We start from the raw sequence: 13,655 nt of genomic DNA on the forward strand, positions 1-13,655 counted from the left end.
CAGGACTTTGAATTCAAAATAAGAGTTTCAATGAGGTTCTAAAAAACTGGTGCGTTTTTCAGGTTTTTATGTTTAGATATTTTATTTGTTTTCAGCAACCTTCTTAATATTGCAGAAAAAGAGAATGCCTTAGGCTCATGTGTTTTAGAAAACCAATGGCTCTGGTGTGGCCAAAAGGTCCATACAACCAGTGACCCTGTGGGGGGCACCATGTTTGAGAATAGGAAGTGAATTCCTGAACCCAACTTTGCCTCATAAACAAATGAAACCAATGAAAGATCTGATTAACATTCTCCCAAAACTCCACCTTTGTGTTTTAATTTCCTTTTAGAATTTAACTTGCTTGAGTGCGTTTTAGAAACCAACAATGCATGCAAACAGCTCTGTGCGGTTGCATGAATATGATATTAACAAAGATTGCCATTTCCTAACGGATGCACAGGAGCTGAGATACACCACTATATATGTTTGATTCTATTAATTAAGGCAGGGAGTAAATAGGCTTGTCTCCTGTATGTAGCATCGCAGTACAGTGGGCAAGGATTGAAAGAGCACATGGACTAGGGCCTTCCATCATCTTCTGTTTGTTAAATTGTTCCGCTAAGCACTATTTGCAACAAAACACTGCCTCGCAGCACTTTCCAGGGAGCTGAAACAATTTGCTATATAAAACTGTGGGATAATATATACATTTTAGGGCCTTGAAGCCATTGTACACCTGAAAACGTTTTTTGTGTAAGCAGTGGCCTCCTGCTTGTAGTGTTGGAGGTTAGCCTTTTCGCCTGGTGAGGGATTGTCTTTAGCCTTCTTGCCCTGCTGAGGGATTGTCTTTAGCCTTCTTGCCCTGCTGAGGGATTGTCTTTAGCCTTCTTGCCCTGCTGAGGGATTGTCTTTAGCCTTCTTGCCCTGCTGAGGGATTGTCTTTAGCCCAAACACTGATGAATGCTATCATGGCCTGAACTAAGTTTAACCCATTGGTCTAATTAATGGTACTTGTGTCCACACTTTGTATGTGTAGGAGGCTGGTGCATTCTCCTAATGGATACTTCTTCCTGCATATTTCTCACCTCAGGGTTATCTTCCTGCTGTACATGCTAGTTTTTCTGTGCCTCATCGACAAAGGTACCGGCTTCTTCTTGGTTTTTACCAATGAAAATCTTTAGTGATTTCTGAAGCTGCTCTGTCAAATGACACCTCCCAAGGTCTTGGGTTTTATACATCACTGACCATATTGCACAAAGATGCCCTTATTGGATTCACACATCTGTATGTGATGTCTGTGATTGGACCACAACCCCTTGGCTGTGACTGTTGCTCGTTCTTGCACCTGAAGGCCATTGGAGAGTGAAAGCCAAATTGTACTTTATGTAAGTCCCCTACCAGGTGGTTATTCCTCCCAAAGGATCTTCCTGCGATAAATATTAAATGTGCCATAGGGATAGAGAAGCTCTCTTCTTTCTCGAATTAAGACCCACTCCAATGACCACTAGGAAACTCAGAGGTACTGTTTCCTCTTCCGCGTCTGAGCTGATTTGTGTTCTGATAAAGTTGAATCTGGAGTTCCTGACTCCTGTGCACACCTTTCTCAGGCAGAGACATTTGGCAGGCCATTCTGGATATTTTTATGATGCCCATGCAAACCTCTGGGTCACTTCCCAAGGGTGAGCTCGCTCCTACGACTTAGAGATTTAACAACTACGATGACGCCTGACTCTGTCCTTTCACATGTTCAAATTTTGTCAGTGCTTCCAAGAAAGTTCCTATGTCCTAAGCCACCAGCTCCTGTGCATTTGGCCCTGCCTACAGCGTCCTCACTGGCAGCTCCCATATTGGGTTGAAGCTGCGCCACAATTGTCTTTAAGTCGGCATACCGTATATGGATAGCAAAAGAAAAGGTCCTTGTCTATTCTAATGGCGAACCACAGACATAGCGCCTTCCTTTAAGACCCAGATTTGCACGGATGGAAGAGCTCCTCAGCAGACTGACCTCCTCCTCCCCATCTCATGAAAGCTGGTGTTTACACAGGCTTACAAAATGCCACTTCTCTAGAAGTTGACGTTTGTTATGTTATGTTAAATAATCTTGTAAAGCGCTCAGCTGCCCCAGCAAAGGGGCGTCCCGGCGCTGTTTGCAGAAAGTAGTGTGAGTGTGAGGGGATCAGCCGGCAGACTTCAGAAATGTTTAGTTAAGGGGAAAAAGAAAGGTTTTAATTGCTTTCCTGAAGTCTAACAGTCCTTCCATTTCACGAAAGTGGGCTGGTAGAGTTCTTACCCCTTCAGTGGAAGTTTGGTCTTTTTCCTTTGTGGTACAGAAAAGAGCAGAAGCTCCATCTCCAGTCCAGATAAAGTGCTCTTTGTGCCTTTTTTGAGAAGTCCTTCTCCGCCTGGCAGCCCATAGCCGGATCCTGCGCCTTCTGATCTTAAGTCCTGAGGCTACTTCTCCTGGCCCAGTTACTCATGCATGTTGTGTCAGGGAACTGAAGACGCCGTCGGTACAGCCACCACACACACCTTGGAGCTTCGGACCCAGAGAGCAGCAGAGTCTGGTGCTCTCCTCTCTGTCTTCCACATCCCTCATCAGCTGAACTTCAGGAGAGCCCTTAGTTTTTACCTGAACCGAGCTAAGGATCACTGGATGGATGACCAGTTCTTTGTGGGGTTCTCCAGTGCAAGGAAGGGGAAGTCAGTCCAGAAATGGAACTCATCCAGATGGTTTGTTCTCCCCATAAAATGTACTATCTCTTGGCCATGAAGGAAACTGCTGATGGATTTGTGCCATTCTACAAGAGTTAAAGCGTGATTTGACAGATATTTTGATGCATTGATCTCTTTGAAAGATGTTGTCCGTTTTGTTCCGTGCACGTCCCTCTGAATGATTCAGTTGGCCATGGGGTCTGCTCAATGCATTGCAGCTGATACAACTTCTGTTGAAGACCCTGCAGAAGTTGTTGCCCCTGCTTGCCTCCGATTGGGCGATGATGATTTAGTATGGTCACGAGTTGGTGTAAAACACACATGGTTTGTTACTACTCTGCAGTCGTCTCCTCTTCCTCTTTCATTAGAGAAGGATGATTGGCTTCTCTATCCCAATCCTCTGACCCTTCATCTCCACATGGAGAGATTGAGCAGTGCCAACTAGGAGCATTCTGTTTACCACCAGACGTGGCAGATACTATCTTGGTTGCCCGAAAACCTGCTGCAAAGTTAGTTTGTCGGAACTGTTTGTCAGGATTGTTGCCAAGTGCTTGTCTGAAGGTTTGCTCTTCTTATCTCATGTCTACAATCTTCTGCTCTCCCCCCTGCACACCAGAGCTTTGCAGTCGCAACTGTAAATGGATAGCTGGCTGCATTGTTTGATTTGTGTCTGTCGATCAACCCTCTCTGTTTAGATGACCCCTTGGGGTCTGCTTCCTAGAAGTTCAGACATTCTCCTACCTCCTTCATTGTTCCACAGAAGGTCATAACTTTGGTGCATTCGTGGACGAGTAACAGGCGCTTATGTTCTGGTCACCATAGGCCAGAGGTCTTCAAACTTTTTTAGGTTGAGCCCCCCCAGCTGAATTTATTTAGATGTCGGGCCCCCCCACCACTTGACAAAAAATTCTGGAACCTGGTATTCTACATAATCGACCGTCATCCGCAGTTCGCAGTCCATATCTGGCTAATAATGTTAAACACAGTAAGAGTGTTTAGAAAACTGCAGGTTTGCGAGTTGGTGCGATGAAATGACAGAGGCTTACTACACAGTCCAAAACTACATTTTTCAAGATAAAATGTGTGCAAATTGTAACGGGTTCTCCACTTAATTCTTGCAAAGCCTCCTCAAAGAAACTTCTGTGGTCAATAAAATGAGTACCATTCAAAGACTATGCTCTCCACTGAGAAGCACTGTAGAGTTACATTTATTTCACCACATTTTTTATTTCACCGCATTTATTCAGGCCGTACTTGCATGTTTCCAAAGCCTCGTGCTTGTGTTTGGCATCGCAGGAACCTCAGGAACAAAGCCTCGTGCTTGTGTTTAGTTTTTCATGCCGTACTTGCATGTTTTCAAAGCCTCGTGCTTGTGTTTGGCATTGCAGCATCCATGCATCCATCCATCCATCCACCCATCCATCATGCATCCATCCATCCATCCCCCATACATCCACATGACCCCATCCATCCATCCATCATGCATCCATCCATCATTCACCCATTCACCCATCCACCCATCATGCACCCATCCACCCATCATGCACCCATCCATCCATCCATCCATCATGCACCCATCCATCATTCACCCATTCACCCATCATGCACCCATCCACCCATCATGCACCCATCCATCCATCCATCCATCATGCACCCATCCATCCATCCATCATTCACCCATCCATCATTCACCCATCCACCCATCATGCACCCATCCATCCATCCCCCCATCCATTCACCAGCCACACATCATGCATCCATGCACCATACATACATCCACCCATCCATTATCCATCCATACATCATGCACCCACCCATCCATCTATCCATCCACCCATCATGCATCCATCCATCCTGCATCCATCCATCCATATATTCCATCCATCCATCCATCCCCCCATACACCATCCATCCATCATCCATCCATCCATCATGCATCCATCCATCCATCATGCATCCATCCATCCATCATGCATCCACCCATCATGCATCCATCCATCCATCCACCCATCATGCATCCATCCATCCCCCCATACATCCACATGCACCCACCCATCCATCCATCCATCATGCACCCATCCATCCATCCATCATGCACCCATCCATCCATCCATCATTCACCCATCCATCATTCACCCATCCACCCATCATGCACCCATCCATCCATCCCCCCATCCATTCACCAGCCACACATCATGCATCCATGCACCATACATACATCCACCCATCCATTATCCATCCATACATCATGCACCCACCCATCCATCTATCCATCCACCCATCATGCATCCATCCATCCATCCATCCATCCATATATTCCATCCATCCATCCATCCATCCCCCCATACACCATCCATCCATCATCCATCCATCCATCATGCATCCATCCATCCATCATGCATCCACCCATCATGCATCCATCCATCCATCCACCCATCATGCATCCATCCATCCCCCCATACATCCACATGCACCCACCCATCCATCCATCCATTATGCATCCATCCATCCATCCATCCATTATGCATCCATCCATCATGCACCCATCCATCATGCACCCATCAGTGATGCATCCATCCATCCATCATTCACCCATCCACCCATCATGCACCCCTCCATCCATCCCCCCATCCATCCACCAGCCACACATCATGCATGCATCCATGCACCCATACATCCACCCATCCATTATCCATCATGCACCCACCCATCCATCCATCCATCCACCCATCATGCATCCATCCATCATCCATCCATCCATATATTCCTTCATTCATTCATCCATCCATCCATCCATCCCCCCATACACCATCCACCCATCCATGCATCCATCATGCACCCATCCATCCATCAGGCTTCCATCCATCCATCAGGCATCGATCCATCCCATCACTCATACATCCACCACCAACCTCTTCGCACACAATAATGTAATGCAGAAATATATTATTTCATGCATAATTATAGTTATTTCACAAAGCCTCGTGCTTGTGTTTTGTTTTTCATGCCGTACTTGCATGTTTCCAAAGCCTCGACCAGAGCAGGAACCTCTTGTGCATTACAATAGGTTGACACTGCAGGAACCTAACCTCGTGCTTGTGTTTGGCATTTGACACCGCATTACAATAAGTTACCGCATTACAAAAAGTTGACAGTCGCGGTAAGCGTTGTAATCGCATGCGATGCTAACGGCATCGCGCCGTTGTCGCATGCATAGTGAATGCATGCGATTCAAACGATACTGCGATGTAAAAGTCGTGGTGTGATGGCACTGCGATTTTTATTATTTCTATACAGAAAACAATCGCAACAGTTGTTACAGGGTTTGAAAAGGTTGTCTTGTTTATGCTTATTGCTGTATTCTGGAATAAAGCAGGTGCTAATGAAGTGAAACCTTTGCCCAGATAGCATTAACCAGTGCACATGATTTGCCTTTTCTAGCTGCGCAGAGTGGGCAGAGCAGACAGTCTACTTCGCAGAGTTGTAGGCATCATTGGTGCTGCAGGTACTGGACACCAGGGCCCAGTGGCATAATGAGACAGCTAAACCTCATTTAAGGCTGTCGTACTATCCTTCCTTGCTTGCTTGCTTGCATTAGGGCACAATACACACTTGCTGTACCAGTGTTTCAAACTGGCTAGAATCGCAACCCGGAAAGCTGCTTGCTTTGGTGCTCCATATTGTTACAGGAGCGTCAGTCCCGATAGACTTGGCACCAGCAATAAAGGAAAACGAGTTGCAGTCTGACAAAACTGCATTGGAATACATACTTCTCTCCTGATATAGTTGATGCCTTCACTTGAAAAGTGATTTGGGTTGCCATAACTGTAGATGTTTAGGTCACTGAAGAAAACGTTAAGCGGTGTCGGGGATGGGGGGGGGTGAGGGAAAGGGGCCTCTCTCAGCGAGGTGGGGGCAGTGGTCACAGCGCCGCCAGGGTATCGCCGTCCTACTGGAACCCGTTTCCCGTCTTTAAAGACCTTTTGACATGTTAATGAGGTATTGATAGTCTTCACCCCTTCTTAGGGCCCTTGCAGCTCCACTCTGTCTTGCCACCGTGGGGAACAAATAACGGTGAAATTTTATGGTGCTAGTGGAGTGCCCGCCCCCCCTGAGATGGCGTCGCGCCCCCTCAGGGGGGCGCCCCCCACAGTTTGAATAACTCTGCCATAGGCTGTTTTCTATCTAGAGGAGCAGGTACCTCTCCCTTGTTACTGAAGGTTGTGTCTGCTTTTGACATGGGCCAGTCCGTTACTCTTCCAGTCTTCTTTTCCTTTGCTTACCCCATTAAGGAAGAGAAGAAGTTACATAGACTGGATTCCAGGCACCCGATATTTTACTGCACCAGACAATACAGGGTGTACAATCAGCTCTTTGTGAGCTTTGTCGGAGACCAGAAAAGCATGGGGTTCACTAAACGCATAATTGAGGTCACTCTATGAACAAAGATCTTGCTCACCTTGCGTAGGAAAGTTCCTACAGATTGAGTTGTGCCCACTGCGCTAATGCCACGGCAGCTCTACTGCTCTTTTAACAAAGTCCTTCAAAGACAGACATTTGCTAGGTCGCCACTTGGCCCTCTCTGCTTCCCTTTGCCAAACATTACTGTTGTGTGGCTCGGGCACAAGCGATGGATACTTAACCAGGGCTGTGTTGCATCACTTCATTAGTTAACTGGCCCTACTCAATCTCACCTCCTAGATGATATTGCTTTAGTGGCCTCATTGATAAGGTAAAGAATCTTCAACTTGCAACGTCTGTGCCAGAACTAGACGCTAGGAGTGTGCATGTGAATCTACAGCACTACAAACTGCACACTGATTGTTACTGGGGAGTAACTTAGCCTCCGGGTGGATAGTACATCTTCCTCCACATTCCTCGCCTCTTCCCCTCCTCTCTTTTTAAGTTAGTGCTTGAGATAATAAAATGCAAATGTATTTCTGCTGTTCTGTCGGGTGTCTCAATGGGTAGCAGACAACATAGCAGGAGTGACCGCCATTCTGTGCCGTGTATTGTCTGATGATGTCACAGCTGAGGCCGATGGACCTGTGGTTGGAGTTGTGTGATTACACTTGCCACCACTGGAGAGTTTTTGCTTGGGAAAAGATTCCTGGATCAAGTCTGTTACCTGGAGGATAGTTATGGGTGGGGAATCTGTAACAACATATAGTATCCACCAGAAATATCATTCGTTTAATGTAAGTAACCTTTTCTTCTCTGTAGGTGGCACTCTTTTGTGTAAATCGTGATTTTGGGTCTGATAATCATAAATGACTGACTTCGGCCCCTTTCCTTCCTTTATCTTCAGTGGGTGGATAGCGGCTTCTCTACGCAGTGGTGCTACGAATGCTACATCCAGTTTCGCTCGATGAGGCGGGCTCGAGATGTGCGAGAGCAGCTGGAAGGGTTGATGGAGAGAATCGAGGTGGAAATGACAAGCTGTGAGAGAGACAGTATACCAATCCGGAAGGTGAGGACACTTGTACAAAAGAGGATGTAAAGAACCAAGAGTTTTCCACATCTGCTTATTATAGTTATATATTTAATATATTTCAAAGGAAGAGATTGGGCAAAGAATTTCTTCAAAATTCATAGTCTGAATGCCAATAGTGTCTCAACAATTTGGTCATATGAGATTGTTTTCAGGGGGAACAGTGCGTCTCTATCTGTATTGGACCCCACTGTGCTCTCGCAGTCCAGCCTCTTCAATCCTACACATGGGATGTTCAATATTAATGGACGTCAGGAGAGGAAAAGCATTTAAAAAGAGGCCTGGGAATAAGATTACTTAAGCCTCACATCCATCCCCCACCCACACTACTACATCTTCATGTTGTAAATTTAGGGCCCAAGTCTCCATTCTTTCCATGCTTTGCTCCGAGCACTCTTTCTTGTAGCACTCGGTCACACGTAATCAGTATATATTGACACTTCCTCTCCTTCTGGACCTATCTTCACGAATGTCTCTAAAAGGTACAAGCATCCTTCCTGACTGGCACTGCCATGATCATGTTGAGCACACGGACACATGCCAGGGCACCGGTCTCTGTTCTTTCTCTCTTCTCTAGAGACTTTTCAAACATTCACCCCAGATACCCCGAAACCGGTCCCATGATGTTTGTTTCCGGTCCAGGGAGGACCTGGCCTGGCAGTTCGGCTGGACTGTTCCCATTGGGCGCAGGGTCAAGACTGATGTGCCTATGGCTTGATTTAAACTAGGATGACATGGGGAGCAAAACAATATGGATTTAGGCCCAGATCGCTGTACTGGGGTGAATGTTTGACATTGTTCAGCATTCTGTCTATCAGTTTTTCTTTTTCCACCAAGATTGACACATAAAATAATCGTGTTTGAACTAACCTTTTCACTATTGTGCACAGATGTTCACCGGGCCCTGCTCTGCTGCAAGCTGCAGCGGCTGTGTCACTAAACTCCACTCGGTTATTGCATCTCAAGTGGCACAAAGCACCATGTGAGAGACATCCAAGGATCAATAGGAGCAGAGGTGTGCTCCTTGGAAAGATGAGCGTGTTGTGGACTCAGACTCGGATGTGCTTTATAGGTTCTTTACAGTGATTGACAAATGTCTGGTTAATGCTGGTATCAAACCAGAGAGAGGCATCGCATAGTTTAGGGTGATCGATCAGAGATGCACACTGAGCATCATGCATGTTGTTCCAGAGCTGGCATGCTGCGGTCTGTGGAGTACCAGATTAAATCATTCAGAGCATCAGCGGAATAATGAAAGGTTCTTGTTCTCTAACCCACAAGTTCCCACACTCCTCGTATCAGCTGCATCGCGGAAGATTCGAGCTCCAGCTACTACTGTCTCTACTTCATTCCACCAGACTTCCTCTCAAACCATCAATGCTCGATGCGTGTCCAGATCTGGGAGCAAATGAAAATTAAAGCAATTTAGTAAACTATAAGTTTGCCGGGGCTAAGGTAGGATTTCCGTATAGTGGCTGATGTGTGCGACTAATTAATATGAAGAAGGTTGTCACATTGGCCTGGCATTCTCATGCTTATTTCAGAAAACCTTATCATAATTACTCCGATTTTGTGCTTTTTGATCATACAGTCCCTAGTGAGCAAAGGTTTTCAGACCATCGATGCCAAAGGATGGGTGTCCTCTCTGTAGTGAGTCCAGGTTTACGTCTCATTTCCTCACAAATAGAGGTAATATTCAGATAAGCAGAGAGGGCCACAGAAGCATTGGAATCTGAAAGCAACAGATCTTGTGTCTGAAGTAAAATATATCCATCTGTTTCTGAACTTCTGGACTGATATGACATCTGCCAGGAGAGCACTAGGCGGTGATGGCTGGCACAGAGGGGGCATGTCCTTGATCAACCTGCAGATCGCCACCTCTGGACTGATATGACTTCTGCCAGGAGAGCACTAGGAGGTGATGGCTGGCACAGAGGTGGCATGTCCTTGATCGATCTGCAGATCTCCACCTTTTAATGATTCTTTGTTTTTGGGCCCAAGCTTTATCAGTAGAAGGTGATCAGTTTTGGTTTTTACTCAGTACAACGGGTGCTCACAAATGTTTTATTTTTTTTAATTTTGTCCTCATTGCCCAAGTATGCCAGAGCTTTGGGTCTCCGGTCCCAATCAAGAAAGGATTGAAATTGCCCCATCGACCGTATATTGGGATGGATCACTCTACACCTTGCCCTCCTTATTCACCCATTGGTAGCTGATTCTTTACGGCCCTTGTATGCCACCATCAGAGTATTAGGCAGTGAGGTGTAGAGGCCTAATCATCGGACTTTTATAGATTCAACCCATTTCTCATATGGAACCCAGAGGTTATTCCTCTTACTTATTGAAGCTCTATCTAAAACATTAGTATGTTGTATAGAGGCCAAACATTCTATTTTGCTGGGAAACATCACTTTCACCCAATTTTTACATATTTCCCTCCGGGCGAGTAGAATGAGGAGAAAGATCAATTTATTTATATTTTTTCTCTGTGATGCATAATTAACAGGGACCCCGAAAAAAATCTAAGATCTGCTTACCTGGAGCGTCTCTCCAAGTATAATAGAGATTATATTACTCACTTCCAACCAAAATTCCTGGATCATTGTACAATCATAAAACATATGGATATCATCGCCTTTCACTTTACCACATTTAGGACATTTTGGTGCTGCTCCATTCCCCATTTTGGATCATTTATTTGGCGTCCAATAAACGCTGTGGAGACAAAAGAGGTGGTTCCGCCTTAAATTTGCGGGCCGTACTGTGGAGTATAAAGTAGTACAAGATACTTGCCATAATTTTTCCAACTGCACCCCAGGCAAGCTCTTCTCCCACAGTTCTTTCGGCAGGTTCAAATGTCCATCACTCAGCTCCACCAACAGCCAATATCCTTGTGCCACCTCTCTTTTCATGTTTACTCCAGCCTCCGGAGATGATTCCAGTTCATTGTCCTGTCCCGCCCCAAGTCCCGCAGTGCGACTCCAGCTCAGCATTTGGAGATATTTAAATCTTGATAAGCGACCCTTCGTTAGTATCTGGGCCTCCTCCCAAGAGATTAAAACATCGTTTTTCATCACCGAGCCCCAGAGCAGTATTCCTTCTTCCTTTAGTGGTAGTGCCAAACTGTCCATAGTCCATTCCGGGGATCCTGGCGAGTCAAAGATTGACGCCCAACAGCTATAATAGTTGATTTTTAATTCCCTCCTAACTTTATACCAAGTAATAGCTAATCCCTGCATAGTTTTTAATCAAATCTTTTTAAAGTAACAAGTATTTGTGTATAAAATCAGTTTCTCCCCCTTTTACATTTTTTAGCATGGCTTTATACATTTTGCCAATATCCGACTCTTCTGGAAATTTAAACAGACTTTTCCCTCCTTTTAACAAAAACATCCATGCATAGTAGGAAAGATCTGGCAACTTCAGGCTTCCTTTCGCATTTTGTCTTCTAAGTTTCTTCCAGGAGATACGTACTCCTTTAGAGGCCCATATGAAGCTGGAGATTTGAAACTGAGCCTTCTTGAGCCATTCTTCCTTAAAGGCCATCGGAATATGTTGGAATAAAACAGTGATTTTTGGAAGGATGGTCATTTTAATGATATTTACTCTTCCATAAATTGATAATGGGAGGTGTGACCAACTCAGCAGCAATTTCCCAATTTCTTTGCTGACCTTATGAAAATTAGTTTCAGGGATTTGCTCCAAGTCCTGTACTATTTTTACACCCAAATATCTCATTTCCTCTTTTACACAATCTACCCGTGTATCCATATTCCAAACCATTATAACAGTTTTACGCTGATTTATTTCGTAGCCAGAGATCCTGCCAAAACCGGCAGCGAGCTCATACACCACTGGCGAGCTGAATCCAAATTTGATGTATACACCACTAAGTCATCGGCGTATAGGCCTACTTTCTTTTCCCAACCTCTTGCTTTGAAAGGAATGATTTTAGCATGCTTCCTAATTTTTTCCGCTAGGGGCTCGATATACAGGTTAAAGAGTAGTGGGGATAGGGGACACCCTTGTCTTGTCCCCTACAGATGTTAAACTTCTTAGATAATCTCCCATTTATTAATACTTTTGCAGATGGGGCTGTATATATTTGCATTATAGCCCTACAGAAATTCACACCTAGATTAGACAACCTCAGGATTTCCTCCAAATATCTCCAGTTCACGCGATTGAAAGCCTTGGTTGCATCAACAGTAATAACTGCTAAAGGCAATTTGTCCGCTGAGGCTAGATCGATGGCGCCTATGAGGTTATACGTAAGATCTTTTATATTTCTCCCTCTGACAAACCCCTTTTGATCCTCATGCAAGAGTGCTCCCACCACCCTATTTAGCCTATCCGCTAGTATTTTTGAATAGATCTTATAATCAGAATTTAAAAGCGAGATAGGCCTATACGAGTCGCAGCAATCTGGTGGTTTATCTGGTTTTAATATAAGCGAAACAGTAGCTTCATTCCATGAGGGAGGGATCTCTTCTCCCTTTTCAATTATAGCAGAAAAAAGTTTCTTTAAAACCGGAGCTAAAACTTTCTCTAATTTTTTGTATAATTCCGAAGGGATGCTATCCGGACCAGCTGCATTATTTGATTTCCCTAATTTAATGGCCTTCCCAATTTCTTCCTCCGTTAACTACTCATTAATACCCTCCGATATTTCCAGTGGGAGCTCTTGATGTAGCCATTCTAATATCTCAGCCCCTGTTATATTCAAGTCTTCTGCATATACTTGCTTGAAATATTTTAGTATCTTGTCTCGCCTTTCTCAATGTCAATGCCAACAATATCGTGTTTTCCAGCCTCTCCTGCTGCACTGCCCTACTTCCTTGTAGCTACCCTCTGCTTCAGCCTCCAAATGCCACCAAGACCAAACCAGCCGATTCCAGAGATCAATTCCAGTAGTTCAGCTGGCAGAGTATGCAGAGCTCAATTTGCTCTTCACTCGCGGCGTTCTCCCTGCTCGATCTGCATCCCCAGCTCTCAGCCTCCCGACCTCAATCGCGGTAAGTTTCCGAATTTATACCACGTTATCAGGATTTTTCTCAATACTAACTGTCTAAATGTGTACAGTCGGTTACGCAACCGAAGCATCATTTTTTCGGCATCCTTCTCCGGGAAATTGCTGTTATTTGCCTCTCCTTCGTGGGAGCCTCCGCGGCCGTGTTCTAAGCGGCCGCCATGTTTCCCTCTCCACTACCGCTCACAAATGTTATGAAAGTAGCTCCAAAGCAGTTTCAAAAAGGCTTTCACCCACTATTATAATTAGACGAGTGACTGACCAGGTTCACAACATCAATGGAATCAATTGCAAGTCAGACCTCCAGATCACGGGCATAAGATAAATAATTCCTACCATCTGAATAGCACCGGAGTCTGGCTGGAGTGGTGGTCTCTAGAGAAGCTGAAGTCTGGCTGGAGTGGTGGTCTCTAGAGAAGCTGAAGTCTGTCCGGAGTGGTG

General features: G+C 45.2%; 1 protein-coding gene across 1 annotated transcript in view; it reads left to right on the forward strand.

The window, feature by feature from the left end:
• Positions 1-13,655, forward strand: part of DHX16 (DEAH-box helicase 16) — a 164,635-nt gene that overhangs the window by 107,329 nt on the left and 43,651 nt on the right. Inside the window, exon 19 of the mRNA XM_086920703.1 lies at positions 8,003-8,164. Within this exon, the coding sequence (XP_086776829.1) occupies positions 8,003-8,164 (162 nt within the window). The remainder of the gene's footprint in view (positions 1-8,002; positions 8,165-13,655) is intronic.

The sequence above is a fragment of the Lissotriton vulgaris genome, chromosome 5 (genome assembly GCF_964263255.1).
Source record: "Lissotriton vulgaris chromosome 5, aLisVul1.2, whole genome shotgun sequence".
Lineage (NCBI taxonomy): Eukaryota > Metazoa > Chordata > Amphibia > Caudata > Salamandridae > Lissotriton > Lissotriton vulgaris.